At 41.8% G+C, this 26,075-nt stretch overlaps 1 protein-coding gene across 9 annotated transcripts in view; it reads left to right on the top strand.

The window, feature by feature from the left end:
* Nucleotides 1–26,075, top strand: part of BRCA1 (BRCA1 DNA repair associated) — a 243,881-nt gene that overhangs the window by 78,075 nt on the left and 139,731 nt on the right. For all 9 annotated transcript variants that reach the window (XM_068264418.1, XM_068264421.1, XM_068264423.1 and 6 more), the window contains exons 10-11: nt 6,407–9,163; nt 14,360–14,445. In XM_068264418.1, the coding sequence (XP_068120519.1) occupies nt 6,407–9,163; nt 14,360–14,445 (2,843 nt within the window). The remainder of the gene's footprint in view (nt 1–6,406; nt 9,164–14,359; nt 14,446–26,075) is intronic.

Below are 26,075 nucleotides of genomic sequence, written 5' to 3'. Positions count from 1 at the left end.
GCTTCTAACGGTCTTTTTGTTGTTGCTATACTTAAAGAAGAACTTCAGCCTAGACAAACATACTGTCATTCAGTTACATTAGTTATGTTTATTAAGATAGATAGGTAATAATATCTCTTACCCACACTGTTTTAAAAGAACAGGCAAATGTTTGTGATTGTATGAGGGCAGCAATCTTTTTGGTTGAAAGGAGGTGACAGGGAGCATGAGACACAGTTCCAACTGTCCTGTGTCCTGATCACCCCTCCCAGTTGCTAGGCAGCGAGAACATCATCATCAGACATCCCATCATGCTTTGCGCAGCATCAGGGGAAAAATGCCCGGGCAGTTTTCTTTGATGGGGTGGAGCTTAGCTTCTGTACAGCTAAAAATAAGGCTTTGGTAAGAAAAACCAAGTTCTGATGCTGTGAAACCGTTAAAGAGGAACTCCAGTGAAAATAATGTAATAAAAAAGTGCTTCATTTTTACAATAATTATGTATAAATGATTTAGTCAGTGTTTGCCCATTGTAAAAATCTTTTAAATCCCTGATTTACATTCTGACATTTATTACATGGTGACATTTTTACTGTTGGCAGGTGATGTAGCTGCTGCATGCTTTTTTGGCAGTTGGAAACAGCTATTTCCCACAATGCAGCAAGGTTCACAGACAGGAAAAGTGTACTTGAGGCAAAAGGGTGTAAAAGTTTTATACATACCTGAGGCTTCCTCCATCCCCCATAACGCAGATCACTCCCTCGCTGCTGTCCTCCACCTCCTGGATGCTCTGGTAGATGCCAATTATCTGCGCTAATCGGTGCAGTCTGCCCACACGTGCTTCCCCCATTGCGCTCCTGTGGCTGGGAGTGTTTGGAACCTACTCAATAATACTGCATAAGAGCAGCATTCTCCCGGTGGTTGGAGCAGGGCATGCATGGCCGGGCTGTGTATGCGCAGTACGCCCCGACTGCCTGAAGATAACAGGGTATCTACCTGAGCATCCAGAAAGCAGAGGACGGCAGCAAGGGAATGATCTGTGTGGATGGGACTGGAGGGAGTCCCAGGTATATATATACTTTTACACCCTTTTGTCTCAGGTTTACTTTAAGGTTTTATGTTAAGACCTTACTCCAGATTCTGGTAAGTTTTCATAAACTCATATTGAAATATTTGCCTTCCCTTCCTAGTTCAGATTAAAACTTCCCTTTATATTCTCAGGCTCTTTATGCTGTGCACGGTTTTATTTTTAATATTTCCCACAGGTTTTGTTTTTTGTATGGTTAAAAACTGAGATTTAACGTTTTAATTTTTCTGCTCAACGACAGTCTTTCAAGTGTCCCAGAGCTAAAATACATTCACTGTTGTCATCTATCCCATGCACTCAGAAGCTGTTCTCTTCCAGAAATTTTTTTTTATGGCTGTAAATCCTCATTAGTGAGGGTAACGCCATAGTCCAAACTGCATTTGCATACTCGATTGTTAACTCTTTCATGCAGAATAAAAGAAACACAGCCTAGTTTTTTGTATGCTTGGCACTGTAACACATGTTTATCTCATCAAGTCACCTCGGGTACACGTTAATCAGCTATTGCCACTATTGGACCTTTTTGAGCTTGCACTCCTTGCCTGATGAAGCGGGTTATACCTGCGAAACGCGTTGCGGAGTGCCAAAATAAATTGTTATTTGCGATTTGAACAATCTTGATTGTCCATCATTTCAGGAGGTAAGTCCACCTGTACTCCTCCTTTTTAGTTGTTTTTAGATCATTTTAACCTGCCTGGCGCCTCTGTCCAAATTTGCACGTTAATCAGCTAGGAATTTGCACTAATCAAAAGCAGCAGGTATTGCATTTGATTTATTAGAGGTGGTGTTGGTAACCTAAAGGGTTAATTACACATACCTTTTCCCAGGAAATTTGTCTGTGCAGCTTTTTGTTATACGCCTGTGGTGCGTTTGCTGTTGCATCCTGCTTTTCAGTCTCACCGTGTTGTTCATCTACCCGTAGAAGGGAAAGGTCACTAAGCGAGAGGCAGCAGTCAAGAGTGGGCTGGTACCAGTACTTAGAATAAAGGTTAAGTGCCAGTAATACCACTCATCTTATCTTCCAATCCACACACTACACTTTCGAGAGTTCTTCAGGGAGAAGCCAGTAATTCTGTCTTAAAATGGAATTAATCAGCCTGAATAGCCCTTTAAAGCGGTATAAAACCCTGACATAATATTCAATAAAAACGTTTTCCTACTTTTTAAATGCCATACGGTTATCATATTTGCTTTTGTGCATAAGTAGTATTATTCATTTAGAAATTATATGTTCCCAAAGTACACTTTTTTTTTTGCTCTGAAAGCGGACCTTGCATTTTATTCATAACTGCTTTATTCATCTTCTAACATAAGCAGAAATGCTTTCTGAATGTCTCACTGTCTTCAGGAGAGTTTGCAGTGTCAGAAGGGTTTGTTTACACTTCTCACTTGATACAATTAAACACAAGATAACATTATCTCTAGTTCAGATTCCTCCAGCTTTCCGCGCAGGGGAGCTTCTAAGGCATGTGTTTAACCCTTTGGATGCTGTTCTAGTAAAAAAAAAATACTGGTTGTATAGAATATGCTGTAAATAATCTATTAGAGCAAAGAAGAAATGCTGGGTTTCACTCCGCTTTAAAAATACTGTAATGGCTTTGGAGTAGTTGAGGACATGGACAGACTGTTGACTTGTCAGCTGGCCATGTGTAGCCAGAGAGCTTCTGCCTTGGCAATATGTAATCTTCATCACTTTGTCATGCTAAAATCACTTTTCATGGAGTAATGTTTATTTTTTTTCCATGGGTAGGTTTACCCTGCTTCTGGAATGGGATATGAGCAGCGCCATGGTAATTAAAGTGGACCTGAGCTCAGAACTTCCTCTGTGCGCTAAAAGATAAGCAACAACATACTAACCTTTAAAGAAAAACTTTTCTTTGTTACAGCTTATACAAATCCTGCAATAAATATGCAGCGTGTCTACTTCCTGCTTTTATGGAAGGAGACATATTGTTAACATGCTGTATTAACCAATTAGCTTCTCTGCTGTGACATCCAGCTGACTCAGCTGAGAGCATATTACAACTTGTGATTAGTCACATATGAGGGGGAATTGGAGAGGCTAAAATCTATAAATACATATAATGTGCATTTCTCTATGCTTTCCTTCTGTCCTGTGCAAGAGTTCAGGTCCACTTTAAATCCATTTTCTATAGTTTGTATTATTATTATTATAATAATATGGTTTGTCTCTCCAATTGCAGAGATGCAAACTCAGCATATTAGCTGCTCTCTTATGTATCTCACTTGCAAGATAACTCATTTGCTCTGCGTTATTGGGTACTTACAAGACACATGTAGACAATGCAGATTCCTGTCTTGGTGTAGTATGTTAATTCAAGGAATTTGACTTGTATTATGTGAAATATTACTCATAAAGATGGGTTACCATTGCCGGGCAGAGGCGAGAAAGTCTCCAGCGCCAGGTCGCAGTGTAGGATGGGACGCACAACTCTCAGCTATCAAAAAAAGTTCCCCTTTTGTGTTTGAAGCAGAGAGAAATAAGAAAAGAGGATACATGGCAGTGACTGCAAGCCAGATAACTAGAGGTTAAGGTATTAGTGGGGTTGGGGGCTCTGGGGCATCTCTTAGTTTAATAGCAATCAGTGTCTGAGGCTGGGGTGGGAGGGATGGAGGGGAGCACTTTGGTGTCTCAGCCTTGAGTGCTGGAGGACTTTACCCCAGCTCTGTGGGCTACCACCAAGGCAACCACTGTTTAGTCAAGAGAGGAGGTTAGGCCCAACCGCACTCACATTGGGCGCCTCCATCCTACCCATTACCAGTCAGACCTCCTTTGGAGGTAATAGCTTTGCAGTTTTTCTGGAAAGTCTATTGTACTACAGGAGAGCGACCATCCAGTATCCAGCAGGACCTGGAGTACTAAGCAGGGATGGATAATTCCCTGCTGGCCTATACGGTGTTTGCAGGAACTGCCACCCACCTTTGTGAGTATATATAGCTTTATACTTTTATCCTCCTTATACCTAATGATACTGCACCATTGGGCTCTCAGTCTCTCCCTACTTGTCGCCTAGGTATTTGCCTGGGTCAGTGCTGAGCAAACTACGGCCCCCGGGCTGTGCGCTGTTACTCTCCATCCCCCCTCCCTCCCTGCAGAGTTGCGGGCTGCAGGGGACTTGGAACTCACCTCGATCACCAATTCCCATGTCTCCATGGCAACTGGGCATCACATGACATGATGTCGGGACCTGCCAGTGTATTACACGCTGGCATGTCCAGACATCATGTCTTGAGACACCCTGTTACCAGGGAGATGCAACACTGGAATCGGTGATCAAGTTGAGTTTCAAGTCCCCCGCCGCCTGCTCACAACTCTGCAGGGACGGAGGGAAAAGGGGGGGGGGGGTTGTAATATAACCATTTTAGCATTTTCGACGTATGCAACGTTGAAAAGGCTGCTGCCGCGCGCTCCTGCGGCCGATCACGCGCTCCCATTCATTGATCTAATTCCCCGTTAGAAACACAGACGGCTTCTATGAGAAGCCGCAATCTGTCTCAAGAAAAAAAAACTTACACGTCCTCCTTTCGCTTCCTGTAAGCGTGATCGCTCGCTTACAGGAAGAGAAAAAAAATGGCCAAATAGTAAAACTATATCTACATACATTTTTCTTAAAATACCCACAATCCATTACATTTAAAATTAACTGTTTACCTCCCACACTACCAAAAATACTAAAATTTGTAATTATATAAAAAAATTATAATTAAAAAAAAAACATAAATAGTTACCTAAGAGTCTGAACTTTTTAAATATGTATGTCAAGGGGGTATATTACTATTATTTTTTAAATTATAAGCTTTATAAATTGTGATAAACGCAAAACTGAAAAAAATGCACCTTTATTTCCAAATAAAATATTGGGGCCATACATTGTTATAGGGACATAATTCAAATGGTGTAATAACAGGGACAAATGGGCAAAAAAATGTGTGGGTTTTAATTATGGTAGTATGTATTGTTTAAAGTTATAATGGCCGAAAAATGAGAAATGTATTTTTTCTATTTTTTTTTTTCTTAAAATTCCTGTTAAAATGCAGTAAAAAAAAAAAGAATTCTAAGCAAAATATGCCACCCAAAGAAAGCCTAATTGATAGATCAAATCATTGTGATAAGTAGTGATAGTTATTGGTGAATGAATGGGAAGTAAAAGTTGCTCGGATGCATAAGGTGAAAAACATCTAAAGGCTGAAGTGGTTAAGGAATGCGGCCTGGGCCGTTTAAAGTTTGCCCAGCCCTGGTCTAGGTATTTTTGGTCCCTAAAAAAATCACTGAAGAAAACTCCCCCTATATGTGAGAAGAGGTCTAAATTTTGTAGGACCCATTCTCGGCCATCAGCCATGAACATATGTTCATAAGGATTATCATTGAGATGCAAATAATTCCAAGTTGATGCAGAATTATGCAAATTTTGAATGTAAATGGAACTATGGTAGGGGTGGCTCAGCACTCTGTAGAAAAAGGCACAGGAGACAAAAGAACGGGAGCCCAGTAGTGCAATATGTCAATGATCACAACAAAAAAGATTTTAGGTAAATAGGAGTACTACTCACAAAGGGGGGTTGCAGGGGGCAACCAACCACAAGAAGCAGGTGGAGACAACAAACCCGACTCCAATCGGGGATGTCCTGGCCCGGACCAGAAAGTGGTTGCTCTCTTGAACGAAAAGGGGGACGGAAAGCCACTGTGGAGGAATCCACCAGTGGTTTGTCACCACCCCTCGGACAGGGTATGTATGGGGGTACACTTAGCACAATGGGGTAAAGAGGTGCCCTGGTGTGTATAAAAGCGTCTAAAAACAGCTTAAAACCGAAAAATCTTTTGTATTAATTACAGAGATTTCGTCATTTGAGGTAAGCTACCTCACATCCTATATCGTTTTTAAGCTGTTTTTAGACGCTTTTATTCATACCAGGGCACCTCTTTACCCCGTTGTGCTTTGAATGTAAATGTATGCAGCTTGAGTAGACACCAATCAGGTTTCCCTTTAACAAGAGTCGGGTTCCCTTTAAAATAATGCTACATCAACTTGTATTATTTGCATCTCATTAACCATCCCTATATGTTAACACTTATCCTGGTGTGAGCATAACTAGAAAAAGATATAAGGTTTAATTATTTATGTAACCAAAAAAAGTAAAAGAAATGGCTAGTGTAACATTTCAGGATCTTTTCGGAGTTCTGCAAATGAAAACTACAATTAAGATGTAAACATGATTAGAGAGTTTTAAATTATTATTGGCAGCATTTTGCAAAGTGAAAAGTTACGCTTTATGTGTATGTATTGATCTCATTTTAATTTTACTTTCATGTCTTTTTTTCAGCTGAATATGGATTTTCTGAAAGAGACATTGAAAGTACGAGGAGCAACTTGTTATGTGCAGATGATGCAAAAACCTTAACAGAGGCGACTACTGAAAAGAGATCTTCAAAATTCAGAAAAAAATGTATTTTGGATGCTGACCTCTCAGAATCTGGGACTGGGCAACAAGTAGACCTAATTGGGAATGTAACACATTGTGACCAAGATGCTCGGTATGAAAAAGACACCATTCCTCATGAGATGGCTAGCGGTCAAAGCAGTCCGAAAGATGTGTCATGTACAGTACCCAGAAAACGGATGAAAGGAAGTATACAGAGAGTCAAGGAATGGCTTCTAAAAACCTCAGAGTTTCTGGATGATAATTCTTTACATGAAGAACTGCTGTCTGATGCTTTTCCTGAAGCAGATCAGGATGCTTCAGACAAGGCTTCTTGCATGTCCGATGAGACTGAAATCATGACAGCAGTCCCTCTCAATCCTGGGCCAACCTCTGCGCAGAAGACAGGAGTTAACATTGAAGACCAGGTTTTTGGTAAAGTGTACAAGAGAGAGAAAAGGTCAAACCCAGTACATAAATTAACTTGCATTGCTGATGTACATGTTAGTGGCACTGAGCTCCCAAAAGCAAATGATCTGCCAAAACCAAATGTTCCTAGCTTAAAGCGAAAGAAGAAGAATTCAAGTGGTCTTCAGCCAGAAGACTTCATAAAGACCATACACGCAAATCAAGAAAATCCTAACACTAATCATTCTGCAACAAAAGTTGGAGAGCGCTTATTAGAGGTTGATACAAATGAATTAGATCCGAATGATCAGCACTTGAACAATGATAAATCAGAAAGACATGACAGTTGTTTGGTGTCCATTCCTGATGCACAAGAAACAAAAGGAAAGAAGCAAAAGTGTTTGAAAAAAAAGTATGACAGAAACGTTCAGTGTCTTACATTGGTTAAAGATTCAGACATTAGTCTAGACAACCAACAAAGTCCTGTACATTCATCTGAAATGAGAATTGAAAGCTATCCTAGCAGTAATGAACCAAAGTATGTGGATAACAGAAGGAGTATAAGGCGGAGCAGGAGGCTTAACCTGTTACCAGAAAAAGCTTTATCTCCAAACCAAACGGAAGCTGTAAAGGAAGTAGTTCCTGCAGATCCTCTTAGCAAAACCACATTAATTACAGAACAGCTGTGCAATAATTGTAATGCTTCAGAAGATGCTGAAATACAAATAGCCACCACATTTACTCCTAATGGCAAAGTGGACCCATGCGTGACAAATACTGAAACCCAGCCTACTTACGCAGATGATGACTGTAAGGCAACTGTAAAGAATGGTGTAAATGCAGAGGAAACTGAAGATTCAGACCTTGAGACACAACACTTATTGAAAACCTTTAAAAGTTCTAAAAGGATGTCCTTCAAACTAGATCCAATTTCAGAAACCGCTAATAAAGAAAATTATGATCCTACAAAGTTGCCTGAAAGCAACACAAACTTTCCAAATGGACATCCAATAGGGGTAGCATTCACAATGATTGATAAGCAGGAGAGCATTAATGGCACCAGTGCTATCGTTTCTACTAGCAGAATTCTTAGGAAATCTAATGCTGATGGGGAAGCCATTCAACATGAAACACAAATTAGGAATTTATCAGCAAGAAAATTGCCAGAATTGCTTTTGAGGTCTACAAAAAAACCTGAAATTGATTCAGAGGACTTTGTAGAGAGTTCTCCTGCCACCTTGCCGGCTGCTGGTCAGCTCAAGGATTTAAATCTTGTAAACAAAACTCAATCCCATAAAAATGGAAATCGGGAAACAAGTACTGCTGCAAGTGAAAGTAAGGGACTTGTGTTGTGTTCAGAGACTGAATCAATGAGTCTGTACCCTGTACCTAGTCGTCAAAGTCAGGCAAGTGCAGTCAGGCAAGGAGACACTAAACTTGAGCCCAGTGAAGGAGAAAATGAACAGGCATTGAATAAATGTTATCAGAAAAATAATTTTGACGAAGATAAAGTAAAGCAAATTACTTCTGTGGTTTTATCGCAAGGTTCAGTGGTGGAGGAACTACCTGGGCGTTCAGAGCTTCATGGAATTAATTCTGTCAAAAGTCTTGAAGTTTATTCAGATACACCTGATGGATTGCTGTGCATTCCAGACAAGTCTGGAGGAGACCCAGCATTTTGTGCTGAAGCTGAAAAATCCTTTGTGTTTGGCAATGAGAAGAATCTGGAAGCCTCTGATAAGTCTATTTCTCCTGTCAGTGGATCGCAGCTCATAACAAAGAAGAAACGAAGAGCTCAGAAGTTAGAATCCTCTGAAGAAGAGTCCTCTGATGAAGAGTCCACTGAAGATGAAGAGTTACCATGCTTTAATAAATTATTCCAGCAAATGGCAAATTCTGCCAGTCAGAGAAAAACTTCGAATTCCTCCCCAAAGCAACAAGGCGGTGGGCTTCTAACCATGTTTAGTAGTAACAGTACTAGTGAGAAAACACAGACTGATTTGAACTTGCCAAGAGAAGCGTTTTTAAGCAGTCAGGAATCTGTTAATTTATTTTCCTCGCAATCAAATGCATCTGATCAGTCTGCAAATGGAAATACTCATGCTGAACAAGTCCTCAAGCAGGCAGAGTGCCAAAAGCAAAGTTCTAAAAAAGAATGCGACACAATCTGTAACAACGATCAAGAGCAAATGGATGATGATCATTATATGGAAGACAATGATTATGAAGATGCTCCTGTGGAACAAAACCCAGGTACTGTAAAACTGAAATCCCTTTTAAAAATGAAATTCTGATAAAATGTTGACAGTGGGTGGGAGTTTCTGTGTCAGCTCATGGCATCAGTGCTTTACGGAGACTTCTACTGTTAGGGTTGCTAAAAGGTAAAAAGTGTAATTTGAGCTTACCATCCAGATTAATTCTTAGCAAGCCATTTTTTAAAATTGTGAATCAGCTTGTGCAGCACCAATCTATATTTTATGGTCGGTTTATAATGAAAGTGTAATTTCCATTTAACATTGCTTGTTCTTATATTCCGTAGATTGATGCACTTTGCATGTGTGACTAAATTGAATGTCAAAAAGAGGAACAGTACCTGGTACCAAATGCAGCAGGGCAGATCAACTGGAGCTGGGACAGGGAGAGTGCTCTTCCAAAACACGTGTCGTACCCAGGAGAAAGGAAAAAAGTGGTTCACCATTTCCTCATAAAATCCCTTTATTTCCAGTTGGGCATGAGCAGGTATAGAGCAGTGGGGGTATCAAGTGCCTGACAGCTGTTTTGCAGGTTACATCAGCTTCTTCAGAGGCAGAATGTACACGAGACACCTTCTAAATAGACATTGAAATACTAGGGTCATCGCCACTTACCGCCCCTCCCTCCATGAAGCGTATGGAACGCAGGCTCATACCCATTTGGAAATAAAGGCATTTTATGAGCAAGTGGTGCCCTGCTTTTTTCTTTTCTGCTGGATGTGACTAAATTTAAATAGATTCTGCTGATTAGCCCAGTTTAAAGGCTCATATGACACGTGCAACTATTCCGCCCAACTATGGTCCAAACGTGGACCGTTGGACAATAGTTGGGCATGTGTATGCATGGCAAATGACTAGAGGAGCAACTGATAACTGACAGTTTGCCCAATCCAATTGGCAGTTCAACTCACACGACTGTTGGGCTAATATAGTGCAGTTGGCCATGGGTGTGCAAGTAATTTAAACGACTTGTACTTGTTTTGAATGTGGCCATATCATCCAGTCTGCCTTTCCGCTTGTGTGTAAATGAGTTGGTTCTTTAGTTGGTTTGGCCGTGTGGAAATACAAGTCATGTTAACAGTTTGTCGTGCGGTTAGTCCTTGGGTTGGACGTGCTCTTTGTTGGACGTAGGTGTAACGAAAAATCTGCAACGCCGGATGGATTGCGGAAATATGGTCGCATCCAGTCCGGCAAGCGGACCTTCCAACGTGGGATGCGGAAATTCGTCCGCATCCGCTGCGCACACCCGTCCGAGCACTCTGCTCCAAACTCACCAACATGCTGTTCACCAGGGTTCTGCCATCTTGCCTCTAGGGGGTGCGGCCGCACGCCAGACACGCCTTTATACTCTTAGAAAGCGTGTCAGCTGACCTGGGGTGGAGACTTCTCTCCCAGGCAGTATATAAGGAAGTGCTTTTCAGTCACACTTCGTCTGTGTTTGCGATACCCTGTGTCAGCACTCAGACCTTAGACTAGATCCCAGGTGTTGAAACCAAGGACTTCACACCTAGACTAGGAGATTATTATTGTTATTGATTCTCTGTGTATGATTCTGTGCCTGTTTTGACTTCTCTTCTGCTTCCTGATTCTGTACTCTGCCAGCCCGTACCATTAACGACTATTGGCTTGGTTCCTGACTATTCTCTCATCTCACGTCTCTGTACTGTTGCCGAACCTCTTTCTGTCTGACCTTGCTCCCTTCAGTGGAACGTCTCCCACTGTTGGGTTATTATCTGAGGCTTGCCTCCCTGAGACGCCGGCCCTAGCAGACCGTTACTGCCAGAGGCCGAGATTCCTCCACTGCCACTTTGGGGGATCTCACACACGGGGTTCCCATTCAGAGGTAACCACACCTCTGAGGAATTGCCGTGTGGTGGATATTTCCACAACCTTGTGAATATTTACTGCTTTGTTTATTTCCATGTTGTTCGTGTGTCCACTGCTTTACTTCTACCCGCATTATTAGCAATTCCGCAGATTGCTATATAATCGGGTCTATCCTTGTATTATTGGCGATACTGCAGATCCCCAATAATCAAGGTTCGGGGGGTGTGACACTGGTCTGAGTAGATCATTTCAGGCACTTACCGTGTTAGTGAGCCTTCCGCTGATTTACCATCAGGAAGATACTGACTATTTCACTCTAACATATCTGCATTGGTGGTGATTCTGTATATCACCATTTAATCAGACATTTGTGCCTCTTGCTGACACCAATCGTTACAGAAACACAGACCATAAGAAGTAAGATGGAGGGGGTGATAAACCAGCTTCAGACTGTAAGGGCAGAGTTAGAACAGCTGAAGATTACTGTAACTGCACAGCAGGCTCAGATTACTCAGTTAAATGAGACTGTCCAAAGGTTGCAATCACCACTTAACGTTCTACCTCCCCCGGCTCTTAGCGAGCCTAAAATGAACATTCCTGAGAAATTTTCAGGCACAAGGTCAGATTTCCAGAATTTCCGTCAGAGTGCTGTCTTACTTTGAGATGAAACCTGTGTCCTCGGGAACCGAGGCTCAGAAGGTCACTCTTATCAAGACTCTATTGCATGCAGATTCCCAGACTTGGGCTTATGGCTTACCTGATGAGCATCCTGCTCTGTCTTCTGTCCAGGAGTTTTTTAAAGCCATGGCGGTCATCTACGATGATCCAGATAGTGCCGCCACGGCCGAACGTAAGCTCAAAAACCTTAGACAAGGACGCAGTACTGCTGAGGAGTATGCGTCAGAGTTTAGGAAGTGGGCTGTGTCCTCTAGATGGAAGTGATATGCACTCTTGGATAGATACCTAGATGGGTTGTCGGAAGCAGTAACTGACGTGATGGTTAGTCATCCGGAACCCAAAGATCTAGATGAGGCTATTACGCTGTCTATTAAAATAGATAGGCGTCTGAGGTACAACAAGAAGGGCAGGTACCCCATGTACTCTAGGACTTCTGGGGCCAGTAGCTCGGCAGCAGTTGAGACTGAGGAGCCGATGCAGTTAGGCCACGGGCGCCTCACGGAGGCGGAAAGGTCAAGAAGACGCAGAGAGGGTCTTTGCATGTACTGCGGGGAAAAGGGCCACATTGCACAAAACTGTGGTAGGCAGTCGGGAAACTCCTCGGCTTAGGTGTGGTAGGGGGTACCACCCTAAGCGGAATTGTTTTACCTCCAAAACAAGAAAAAATTTTATTGCCCTGTTCCCTAAATTGGGAAGGGCAGAACTTTCCTACCACAGCATTTGTGTATATCACCACTTAATCAGACATTTGTGCCTCTTGCTGACACCAATCGTTACAGTAGGTACGAGCCATAAAGAGGAACTCCAGTGAAAATAATGTAATAAAAAAGTGCTTACCGTAATTTTTTACATTAATTATGTATAAATGATTTAGTCAGTGTTTGCCCATTGAAAAATCTTTCCTCTCCCTGATTTTCATTTTGACATTTATCACATGGTGACATTTTTATTGCTGGCAGGTGATGTCAGTGACAGTAGATGCTGCTTGGTTTTGTGGCAGTTGGAAATAGCTGTAAACAGTAAAACAGCTGTTATTTCCCACAATGCAATGAGGTTCACAGACCGGAAACTGCCAGGACCATGGTCTTCACAGTTTTCTGTGGGAGGGGTTTCACCACAATATCAGCCATACAGCGCCCCCTGATGATCAGTTTGTGAAAAGGAAAATATTTCTCATGTAAAAGGGGGTTTCAAGTACTGATTGGGATGAAGTTCAATTCTCTTTAGTTCAGTTTCTCTTTAAAGTGTACCTAACACCAAGTAAAGAAAATGCGTTTCACTTCCTCCGTTCCCCCTCTGTGGCTTAGTTACGGTTTCGACTGGGAGTTGGCGGACCACTGCGCCTGCGCAGCCCTTGCCACACTTACACTTGCTCACATTCCCATCCGCAATAGCGTGCTGCACAGGCCGCCACAATCTGAATAAATTATTGCTGTGCCATAGACTCTGTGTCGTCATAACCACTTCCACCATGTCACACAGTGGGCAGTGTGGCCAGACTGATAGAGACTAACGGCCACTGCGACGGGGGAGTGTACCGTGATTCGGTGAATTCAATGCATAAATCGGACCTGTATGATTTTTCCTGCCAGCGGATGCTGTTTCCAAACAAAAACTTTGGTGCAAATGCACCTGCTCCAGTCTCCACCTGGACACAAAACACCATTGGAGTGAACACTGCACTGTCTGCTTCATACTGGTCATTATTGATCCAGATCAATGTAAACCAAGCCTCACAGTCTTTGTTATAGGCTTTCACCAGGGTCAGATGACCACTTGATACGGGTGCTTGGTATAGAGGGCAAACAAATCTGGGTCTTCTGTCATTTTAATGAAAAATGAATGCTTATGTCAAGTCCTTTTGTGTACGGAGCCTTGTGAGGCTTGGATGGTGCTGGTAGCAGAGTGGGTGTCTCCCATGCAGTAAAAAATTCTCACACTCCAGCTTTTCCAGTCTCTCTGCTTTTGAAATTAACTCTTTTCGGCCAGCACTGCAGCTCGCACAGAAATGAGGTGTGAAAGATCGCTGTGGTTACTGGAAAAGATGGGCTGCTGCCACCATGCAGGTTTTTAGGGACTCCGTATTGTGTATGCGCTAGGGAAAGATTCTGCCCATCTTTCTGTCCACTAAAATTTTATAGAGAAGCTACAAGAGCCAGCATTCCAGGTATTTTCAATACATGTAGTGGAAAGAGTATACACATGCAATGCACTGCTTGCATTTAACAAATTGGAACAGGGTCCCCACCTACCATTACAACCCTATAGCTTAAGCAGAAAGACACTGTTGTAAAGTTTGCTTAATTCCAGTAGCTTAGAACCTGCTACCCTTGGTATGGATATGTTGTCACCACCCCCCAGCCATGTTCACTTTTATTAAATACCGGGGCCTCCACTGTACCAAACAAGGGATTTAGCTTAACGTGTGTAATGTAGCAGAGACTGCCATTATAACATTCTATGAGACCTTGAGAAGCAGTATACAGTATAGTATTCTCTATTTTAGGATTCCACAATGGAACTACTGTCTTATATTTGTTTTTTGGGAACGTTTACTTCCTCTGAACTTCCTCGGAACCACTTCTAGGCAGGTCTATCTTGAATCTGCTCCATTAGACTTGACCCTTTGGGTAACATGGTGTATTCTGTACATACCTCTGAGTGGTAACACGTGATGTATTTGTCATTGCAGATGAGGTCTCTGGGTGTGAGAGTGAAGCCAGCCACACTGGGGACTCCTCAGGTCTGTCCTCCCAATGCGAGATTCTCAATACGCAGGTATGTGTATTCAACAACCTTTTGTCTTAATGACATTATTGCCCTAATGGCCTACTATTTGTGTATGATGCTCTTTATTTTAGATTTGCTATGTAAAGTTAACCTTGGCGTTTTTTTAATTGTTTCAAAATAGTATAGTTACAACCTGTGTATTTTCTAAATCCCTGCAATAGCCTGATCTATCCACTTGGTGACAGTATTGCTTTAGCTTCTCAGGTAGACGAATGCTGTGTATTAACAGCTCCTTCAATCAGCCTACTCTGTCATTGTCTTAAATGCGTTCTGTCCTTTTCAAAAAAATACATTCTTGATGCAGTAAATTATGTGCACTGAGTATGGTTTTTGTTTGTGAGCATTTTGTAAACTTTTGTTGATGTTTTCAAAAGCCATTTCATGAAGAGCTTTATTTTTAAGTAGATGAGTACAATATACAAATGAGAGCTGTACTCAAGGCCCATGTAATTTTGTAGATGAAATGACTAAAGAAAACAGCAAAGATGTCGCATCAAAGAGCATAGGCAGATGGAATACTCCCATTTGTTCTTTTGTGTGGTTTTATTGCTGATTGCGTAACCTGGTAAAGTGGGCCCATTTTTCGATAAACAGACATTGACCTGAAAGCTGAAAGTCATCGCCGATTACATAGGTAGCTAAGCTGAAAACATTTAAGAGTCTGCTGGTCAAAAGATGGCTAGTAACTTATGGTGAGTTTAGCCACGTACGGGATTGCTGTAAGGAGGCTTTAGCTGGTGTTTCCAGTGGAAAATTCAGGTATCAGGCCTATTAGACTCATTAGTAGGTGGTGAGGACCCTTCAACATAATGATTTGAACTTGTGTTTTATTCAGCCAGAAATACAATACACCATCCATTCATTTTGTCCATACATTGATTTTCTTACAGCTCTTGTTAAGCAGGAAAGCAGATTACTTGACTCAGTAGCTTGTACAACACATGCTTATACCGAATATGACAAGAGCAAGCGTTTATATGATAGAAAATGGTAGACACCTGGTACAAATCTGAGGACTGTGTGCTAGAAAAGTTTGCCAAAGCTTGACTTATCTGAGGAATGGTGTATCTGTTTATTTAATAAGTGTTGAGTTGTCCAGCTGATACTTTAACCTATCAGTTATGTTTGTTGCAAAATGCGTAGGTCTGCAAGAAGCTAATAAATACCACTCCAACTGGCTATGAAATGGAATCAAACAGAGGGCAACATTCTATTAATGTATGCCATATCTACTTGTTGGTCACTAAAGATCGTTTAGTTAGTGTGAAAAGAAAAACAAAAACACCCACATCATTCAGTAAAATTGTTACCCTTTCTAGTGCTGATCCCACCTAAATAAGCAATTCCATGCTTAACGAGTGATGCTAACCATATAGCTTTCTCCCTTTACCCTCAGCGACATAAAGTATATCTGATTACTGGGTTACTGAGGGAAAATAATTTCCCTTTTAACCACTAACCGATCCTGCAGTAGTGCATCTATGCCCCACAGGACTTCATCTACAGTCTCAGGGACGTAGATACTGTTGCCGGCAGCAGAGATAGCAGAGATCATTCATTGAAAATATGTAAAAAAAAAAACAAAAAAAAAAAAACCTAAAACCTTTAACTTTCTTTTTAGCATAGAAAGTTGTGATTTAGCTTTTCTATGCAGGAAGGTGCCACCTAGGGGAAAAATCTAATAGTGCTCTACAAAAAAAAAACCCTTCTCATATTAGATCTAAGCTCCAGCCCCGTTCAGGCTCATCGGTCGCTCCCTGTTCTCCTCCACCTCCAGGATTCTCCCTGGAATTTCGCCAGTTCACGCAGGTGCAGCCTGCCCACGTGCGCTCCCCATCGCACTCCCGTTGCTGGGAATGCTCTGCGCCTGCGTAGTATGCTCTCAGCGACAGGAGCGCGATAGGAGGGGTACGTGCATCCGAGCCTCGCATGAGCACCCCCTGACTGGCCCGAATTACTGGGCCAAATTGTGGAGAATCCAGTAGGCATAGGAGGATGGCGAGGCACTGATGAACTTGAATGGGGTAGGAGGAAGACCCAGGTAAGTGTATTTTTTGTATTTTATTTTAGATATCAGATTTACTTTTTAACCTTTTTCGGTCAGCCAAAGTAATGGAATTTAAAATGTTAGGGACCTAGATTTTTATACATATATGCCATGAGCGTATACAATAAAATCTCGTTATAGTAAACTCTACTATATTCAGAGGTTTACTATATCAAACTCAGTCCTCGGGTCCCAGCAAATGTGTCTGTATAAATATACAACGTATGACCAATTCTGATATAGTAAACTACTTTTCCTGGTCCGTTGGAGTTTACTATAAAGAGATTACTGTATTGTTATTGTTGCAAATCAGGGACTGTAATTATTTGTAGAGTACAATGGGAAAACCAAAAACACCCAGGTTTAGAGGGCAAAAAACGGGAAAAACAATATAAACTAAACCTGGTGCGTCCATATTTCAGGAGTGTCTTGTACATGCCATCCCAGCGTCCTCGTGTACCCCGCTGACCTGGCCTGCCACCCGCTTATGTCTCCGGCCCCCCGCTTATGTCTCCGGGTAACCGTGCAGTCAGCGGCAGCAGCTTACCTCCTCCATCTTGCCCGCTGCGATTGAAGACATCCGGCTTCCCCATGTGGCTTCCTCTAGTGCCGGCTTCTAATGACGCGTCTAATTGTCATTAGAAGCCAACACTAGAGAAAGCTGCACACTGAAGCCGGATGTCTTCAATCGCCGCAGGCAAGATGTAGGAGGTAAGCTGCTGCCGCTGACTGCACAGGGACCTGGAGACATAAGCGGGGGGGGGGGCCGGAGACATAAGCGGGGGCAGGCCAGGCCAGCGGGGACACATGCGGACACTGGGTGGACACAGGCAGGGAATCCCCGATGGTGGCGGGTCGGCGGTTTGTATCGGCGGGCGTATGGAAGTGCCTTCCCTGCCTTTGACATATAAGACACAGGGACTTTTTCTCCCCATTTTTTGGGGAGAAAAAGTGCGTCTTATACAGCGGAAAATACGGTACCTTTTATTTCGAAATAATTTATTGAGGCCAAACATTGTACTTGGAACATAATTTCAATCCTGTGATAACCAGGACAAATGGGCAAATAAAATGTGTTGGTTTTATCTGCAGTAGCAGTTGTTTATTTTTAAACTGTAGGCGTTGAAAATGGAGATATAGTGTATTTTTGTTTTCATTTTTTCCTTCTTTTCCCTTTATACTGCATAGAAAATTAGATAATTACTAAAACAAAATCACCTATAAAAGCCTAATGAAATAGAGATAATTTAGTTGTGATAAGTAATGATAAAGTTATTGGTGAATGAATGGGAGTAGCACTGAAAGGCGGTTATTATTGCTTTGGTCCATAAGGGGAAGGCAACCTGTAGTGATCAAGTGTTTTGAAAGAGATAAAATCACCTACCCAGAGGATGGATCAAAGTTCCTTTATGAGGCCTAGTGTCCCCGCGTAAAAGATCAGCAAATAGGGCCTACAAATGCAGCAGGAACCTAACCTCAGTGCCCACAAACCTTTCACCAAATTGGATTGAATGAAGATCTCCATCAAGTTTTTCTCATCTGACACTCACGCTTTCTCTTCTCTCTAGCAAAGTGTTAATATTGGTATATTGTTCATATTATGGTCTGTTCACACAACACAGGATACCTGTTTGAATGTGGGCTTGCTCAGTATGCGCTTTATAATTAGCAGCATCATTTTAGTGCATTGCTGCATCACCGCATCACAATTTTTTCACAAACTGTGCATGCTATAATGAAAGTCCTAGTAGAAATATTCAAACATGTTGTAAAACGCACCTTTTATGTTTCTTCTATTTTAAATGGGCCCTTATTTCTCTGTCGTCAAAGCCCATTTTTTAGTGTGAGTTTGAAACTTAATTGCTCCCAGAAAACTGGTCTAATGCCTGAATTCATTTTTTAAAACCTCCATATTTTACCTGGTAGGGTTGATATATTAACCTCTTAAACAAAAGTCGTCCAGATAGGAGCCGCACTATGCTATCTGCACACGTATAGGTGTCCAGTGTTGCTGCGGCAGGTGCTCGCGCATGGGTGTGCTCCTGCCATTCGTACATGGGATTTAAATGGCAGTGATTGGTAAATGGTAACGTGTGTTCTTTGAGCCAATCGAAGTGCCTGTAATGAATGGACATGACTCTGTTCAGGGGCCATGTTTATTCATAATAACAAAAGGAAAAAAGAACGTTAAAAAGGAAAAAAAATCAAACACTTCCTGGTAAAAATACAGTCAGGATACATTTTACTAGAAAATTAATAAAGTTAATCCCTTTTTTAATATGCCAGTCACGAGGGTATATTACTCTTTTAGTAAGTAAGGGCTCGTAATTATTAACCGTATATTAAAAAAAAAAAAACATCTTTATTACCAAATATGCATTGCCAGCATATATTGTTCTAGGAACAGAATTTAAAGAGACACTGAAGCGAAAAAAAAAATGATATTATGATTTGTATGTGTAGCACAGCTAAGAAATAAAACATTAAGATCAGATGCATCAGTGTAATGGTTTCCAGTACAGGAAGAGTTGAGAAACTCCAGTTGTTATCTCTATGCAAACAAGCCATTAAGCTCTCCGACTAAGTTAGTCGTGGAGAGGGCTGTTATCTGACTTTTATTATCTCAACTGTTCCTGGACTATTTACTCTTCCTCTGCTAGAGAGAGGTCATTACTTCACAGACTGCTCTGAAAGACTCATTTTGAATGCTGAGTGTTGTGTAATCTGCACATATTATAGAATGATGCAATGTTAGAAAAAACACTATATACCTGAAAATAAAAGTATGAGAATATTTTCTTTGCTGCTAATCTTCTAGTAATTATTCATAGTACACAACCAATTCACTATATCATATTTTTTTTTTCGCTTCAGTGTCTCTTAAAATGTGGTGATGGCCGGAACTAATGGGCAAATAAAATATGTGGGTTTTATTTATAGTAATATCGCTTATTTTAAAACTTAAGTGGATGGAATTGTCGAAATTGTGTACTTTTTTTATTTTTTCCCTCCCTATGAAACGCATAAAAAATAAAGTAATTACTAAAAACTAGTATCTCCCTCAAAAAGCTTAATTTGTGGCAAGTAAAACAAGGTATAGATCATTCAGGTGTGAGAAGCGGTGATAAAGTTAAAGAGACACTGAAGCGAGAATAATTCTCGCATCAGAGCTCATAGTTAGCAGGGGCACGTGTGCCCCTGCTAAAACGCCGCTATACCGCGGCTAAACGGGGGTCCCTTCACCCCCCCCCCAATTAACGACCAAATTGGTCGTAGATTTTGCTGCTCCTAGAGGCAGGGCTAACGGCTGCAGCCCTACCTCACAGCGCGTCTATCAGCCGCGCATCGCCGCCTCTCCCCCGCCCCTCTCAGTGAAGGAAGACTGAGAGGGGCGGGGAGAGGCGGAGATACGCACTGACAGACGCGCGTGGGGCAGGGCTGCGGCGGTTAGCCCTGCCTCAACGTGGAAGAGATCCCCCGCTGCACGAAGGGGATTTCGGGGGGTAAGGGACCCCCGTTTAGCCGCGCCATATCGGCGTTTTAGCAGGGGCACACATGCCCCTGCTAACTGTGAGCTCTGAAGCTTCAGAGTCTCTTTAACCCCCTTGGCGGTATGAAAAATACCGCCAGGGGGCAGCGCAGCAGTTTTTTTTTTTATTTTATTTTTTTTTTAAATCATGTAGCGAGCCCAGGGCTCGCTACATGATAGCCGCTGCTCAGCGGCATCCCCCCAGCCCCGCCGATCGCCTCCGGCGATAGGCGATCAGGAAATCCCGTTCAAAGAACGGGATTTCCTGGAGGGCTTCCCCCGTCGCCATGGCGACGGGGCGGGATGACGTCACCGACGGACGTCATTGGGAGACCCGATCCACCCCTTGTCGCTGCCTGGCACTGATTGGCCAGGCAGCGCAGGGGTCTGGGGGGGGGGGGCCGCGCGCCGCACCGGATAGCGGCGATCGGGCGCGCGGCGGCGGCGATCGGGGTGCTGGCGCAGCTAGCAAAGTGCTAGCTGTGTCCAGCAAAAAAAAAATTATGAAAATCGGCCCAGCAGGGCCTGAGCGGCACCCTCCGGCGGCTTACCCCGTGTCACACACGGGGTTACCGCTAAGGAGGTTAAAGGCTAAATTAATAGGAGGAGTGCTGACAGGTGAAAATGGCTTTGTGGTAAGGGTAAAATGGCCTTTGGGCTGAAGTGGCTAAATGCCTCGTTGCTTTGTTTTTGTAAGCTAAAATCCTTAATTTTATAAACACTAGTGTTTTTATTATAGTCTGTGTTAAAAATTGCTGTATACGTTCATTTTGGAGTGCTAATGTTTAGTAGAAGTTTTAATTATAATTAAAGACTGATATTAAGCTTTCTACTAAGGTATTAAGGTGCCAATTAACAATCCAGTTCACTGAAATCGTTGCGATTGATCATAAAAGATTGTTTGGGCCAATCAACAGAGGCAAAAATAAATAATTGGACCAGGCTTAAGCATTTAGCATTGATCCAAAATTTGGAGTGACGGATCAATCAGCATCATTAACGGTACATGATCAGATTGATCATACAGTCAATCGTTTGGGAGATTGTACCATTAATGGGTACCTTTAGCCATCCAGCCAAGTCCATTCTTCACTGGTTTGTCTGGACCGGTTTAGCGGTGTTTCATGGACCATTTCCCAGAGCAGATAGCAGCAGAACAAAAGACATACAGAACGGATTATGCTTTCACATGTCCTTTTTTTAACTTTGTCCATTTTATCCATTGCAGTCCAATAGCACACAGTCTTAACCTGCACATTTTCTTTTGAAAAGTGGGTGGCTTGCCATTTATCTGATAGCGTGCATCCACTCCCGACACTGTGGTGGATCGCTAGAGGGATGCAACCAGCATGCTACAGTCAGGAGGAGGGGGGAGGGATTAAGAAATACCCTCCTCTCTAGAAACAATAGCATTAAAACTTGATTTCCCAAAAGTCTGATCAGTTTTTCCTGAGCCTATGGCTGGTTATCAGCCATAGGCTTCAATTCACTAAGGGCCTGTTTCCACTACACGCAAATTCTGAATGCAGAAAACTGATTCGAATGAATGCCTATGGGAAATCTGCATCAGAAAAAATGTGTTTAGTGTAAACAGGCCCATAGGCATTCATTGGAGTCAGTTTTTCTGCATCCAGAATCTGTGTGTAGTGGAAAAAGGCCCTAAGGGCAGCCTGGTAAAAAAAAAAAAAGTTGAAAAAATGCTGCATTTGGCATTTTAACCATTTATGCCACGCGGACGTGAGCTTCACGTCCGAAGGCAGCAGCTTGAGGAGCTGTGCAGGCAGATGCCCGCGATTGCGCTGTTGCCGGGAGCAGGGGGATTGGCTGTAAGGGACAAAAGTCCCGTGTGCCAATCCGAACCTGTCCGCCAAGAATAAACACTGTTTTTGTTCAAATAGAGCCGCCACGCTTCCTCCCGCCGACGATTTCCGCCGCCCGATCGTTAGATTTATGAATGGGAACTTTGTTCCCATTCATTAATCTTTCTGCAGCCCTCCCGTGATGCAGGCTTCCATTGAAACCTGCGTCACTTCCCTAGTAACAATGTAGCAACACATTGTTTCCTATGTGGTGTACTTGTACGCTACATAGTATTTTACTCAACGGGGACATCTTGTGACCAATTAGTAAAACTAAATCTACTGACTTTAGGGAATAAAAAAATATGGATGTAAAGAGGGCAATATTATTATACATTTATGGGCTCAAAATTAGCGATGGATGTAAAACTAAAAAAATATACCTTTTTATTTCCAATTAAAATATTGTCACCATACATTATACTAGGGATATAATCTTAACGGTGCAATAACCGGGACAAATGGGCAAATAAAATGTGTGGGTTTTAATTATGGTAGAATATGGTATTTTAAAACTATAATGGCCAAAAACGGCGAAATTATTTTTTTCCATTTTTTTTAATTAATTATTCCCGTTAAAATGCATTTAGAATAAAATTATTCTTAACATAATGTACCTCCCAAAAAAAGCCTAATTGGTGGTGGGAAAAAAAAGTTATAGATCATTTCTTTGTGCTAACTAGTGATAGTTATTGGGGAATGAAAGGGAGGAGCGCTGAAAGGGGAAAATTCCTCTCGTCCATATGGTGAAAAATACCCGTGGGCTGAAATGGTTAAAGTGGTTTTTTTTTGTTTTGTTTTGTTTTGTTTTTTTCCTTCCAAATTCTTTTTTTTTTTTTTGAAATTTATTGGAATTTTGAGAGAAAAATCTTAGTGAATTTGGAAGGAAAAAAATTCTCTCATTTTTTTTCCCCAAATTCACTATGATTTTTTTGCATTGGGTAGAAATTTTGGTAATATACCAAAAAAAAAAAAAATGCTTAAAGGGACTCCGAGCTCTAAATAAAAACAAAATCGGTACTCACCTGGGGCTTTCTGCAGCCCACCGTAGGTCGGGAGGTCCCACGGCGTCCATCTGGCATTTCTCCCAGGGCCTGGCCAGAAATCGCTCCCCGACGGCTCCCGGCGACACTGGCCAGAGCTGGAACTAAATACCGAACACTTTTATATGATTTACCAAATGCTTTAATGTTTGTGAATTGACCATTACTGACATGTATTGACGTATTTACAGTGCATGTCGGTAATTTACCTCACTAGTCGGTAATAGTTTGTGTATTGGCATTTGGGAAGGTGATCGGTATAATCCGCTTTTTTCTGCATTACGAAATCCGGTAAATCTAAGTGAGTTGAAGCCGTAGTCTTAAGTTTGTTGTTTGAATTTTGAGAAACACTGCTGATTGAGGCTTATGTAATCTTACGTCACATCTCAGCACCTTTTGTCTGACAACACAAGAGCTTTAAAATGAATCTGAGTTTGGTGGCAACGGGTGAACGAACATCATTTTGTTTGCCCTGTTATTGAAGTTCTCGATGTGGCTGTGACTATAACGCATTGCAGCCGAGTCTTAAATAATCATTCCTGTTCCCAAAATCACGATTTAGGATTTTAAAACAGCCATTCATCCTAGCAACCATGAGAGCAAGGAAAGCATTAATTTGGTTAAAAGCTTTTGTGAGACGTGTATGTTAAGCTCAGAAAATACATTGCGCGGGTTTCTCAAGTCACTTTCGTGCTATGCTTCATAAAGCAAATTAAGCACCTGGATTATTTCCCTCCTCTTGTGAGAAAAGAACTGGGAAATTGAGGACGTTAGACGCAGTACTTGGTCTTTCTTGTTTTGCTGGACTAGTCACCCGCCGCATTAGTGGCAAAAAACTGTAAATTTAAAGCTTATTTATAGATTTGTTCTGTTTGGCAGCTATGTAGGGCAAGAGTTCCACTTGCAAATAATGGGAACTATTGATTCCAATAGAAGTACATTTTCCCGCTTCACCATTCGATAAATATGTTTTTGAACGGTACAAAGCACGTTCTTATTGACAAAAAACTTTTCATTTTTCCCATGAAACTGCAATTTGTGAGGACCTTAAGATTTTGTCGGCAGGATGGGCGTGTTTGTTCTTTCTTGTTTCTTTATCATTTTATGAGCTGCCTAAATAGATCTATGCTTTCAGAGGAGAAATTACACATTCCCAAAAGTACCAGTAGCTTTGTTCAGCAAGCCATTCATGGCCTTGGGTTACCTGTAAATCTAAGATGAGTGTTACTGGCATCTTCTTTAGTTTCAGGGAATGGCTCCACGATGTATTGGGTAGAATGGATACAGCAGGTGGCTCGGAGGCAACTCTATTAAATGGGATAGTCTGAATTATGTTTGGAAGTGTGGTCTTCCTATGCAGACTTTTTTTTTTTAAATTTATAGATTCTTTATATAGCAGAGTTGAAGAGGTGGATAACTCCTTTCTTAGTTTTAATGTTTTATTCATCCTGGGTGCCTGCTCAACCCTGTTCTGCTAGTTTACCTCCCTCTCACCAGCGGGAGGGTCTTTGGACTACAGTGGTTCAGCCACTTGCAGTACCAATCTCTTTTTCTAAGAGTGTGACTGACCCTCACACAGCCACTCCTGGATTGTCCGAATGAAGATGGGATTGTTTTCTCCACCTGCTTCACGTGGTTGGTTGCCCCTCAATGCAACATACCTTTGTGAGTATAATTGTGTCTTCAATACATTTCCTCAAATCTTATTGACATATCGTGCTATTGGGCTCCCGTTGCCTCTTTGTATATTCAACCTCCCCTTCTTCTTTTTTTTTTTTTTCAAGGTGTATATTCAACCTCCCCTTCTTTATTTATATATTCAACGTGCAAATATCTCATATTGTCTACATACTCACAGGATTCAGAACCTAGCACTAACAATTACATAAGTGCGGGTCAGGGGCCAAGCGCCTATTAACCGAGCTTCCTATTAACAATCCGGGAACCCGCGGTCCTCTATCTATATACCCATTTATTATTTAACGCATATTAATATAATATCTTCATCTTTAACTTTACATATCTAGAAAGAACAATTCCCTATGCTTTTCCTTCTATCTTCTTTACACCTGTTTTATATCCTTAATTCACCAGTTCCTAATCCACGAGGCTTTAAGACTCCACACACCACATCCACACCCTTATAAAGTAAAAAAATAAAACAAGGAAAAGAAAAGGGGATTAGGCACCACCTCAACCCTGAAGTTCCACTGAGACTGTTATAAGCTATCTCTCAAGTTTTGTCGCTGTGTTATTCAAGTCTGCCCCCACCTTCACACCCAAACATACTCAACCTTATCCAATTAATTCTTTATACAGTATTAATCCGTTAAGTAAAGGCATGCCCGTTTTCCCAGGTAGATCTGTGTTCTTCTCAGACATGTATAAACTGTATCAGCCCCTCAAAACCCTCAATGCATGATAGTTCCAAAATCCATTCTGATATGTATGAGGGCATATGTGACTTCCAATGCCTTTCAATCATTCCTTGTTTGCATTTATGCAAATGTCAGTAAAGGGATTTCCTAGAACTCCCTATACTCCACTCATTATTCTGTAGAAGGAAAAAGGCGGAATCATCCGGCACATCAATATTTGGTAGCTTTGTAATAAAAATTCTCACTTCCTTCCAGAATCACTGTACTCTGGAACATTCACAGAAAATATGAAGGAATGTATTACCTTGGCATCTCCAGCACCCCATATCTGCTCCAGGATACATCCTGCTTAATTTTTCAGGCGTAACCTACTTTCTCGAAATCATTTTAAAGCCTGATTCCTTTATACTGGAGGAGACAGAGGCCCTAAAAGATAGCAATATGATTTTCCTCCATTGCGCATCCGTGAAGCTATAGTTTTTTCACCTGCCATCTATTCTTTATCGGAAGGGTATGGTCCTCTCTGCTATTTAAAATATTTGAATTCAGGGCCAGCTGCTTTTTTTGTTCTACCTTATGAGCTACCCAATTCCTCAAATTTCATTAAATCCCTAAAGTACTCCACCCTCTTCCCCTGTGATAACAAAAAATGCCTAAACTGCATTAGACTCCACCAGTCATGATCCAAACATTGCAATAAATCTTCCATCTCCTCCAAGGTTCTCCATCTATCTTTTTTGATCAAGGTTCGCACTTGGATCC

This window comes from Hyperolius riggenbachi, chromosome 12 (assembly GCF_040937935.1).
Source record: "Hyperolius riggenbachi isolate aHypRig1 chromosome 12, aHypRig1.pri, whole genome shotgun sequence".
NCBI classification, from domain to species: Eukaryota; Metazoa; Chordata; class Amphibia; order Anura; family Hyperoliidae; genus Hyperolius; species Hyperolius riggenbachi.
This window is presented reverse-complemented; position numbering and strand designations above follow the sequence as displayed.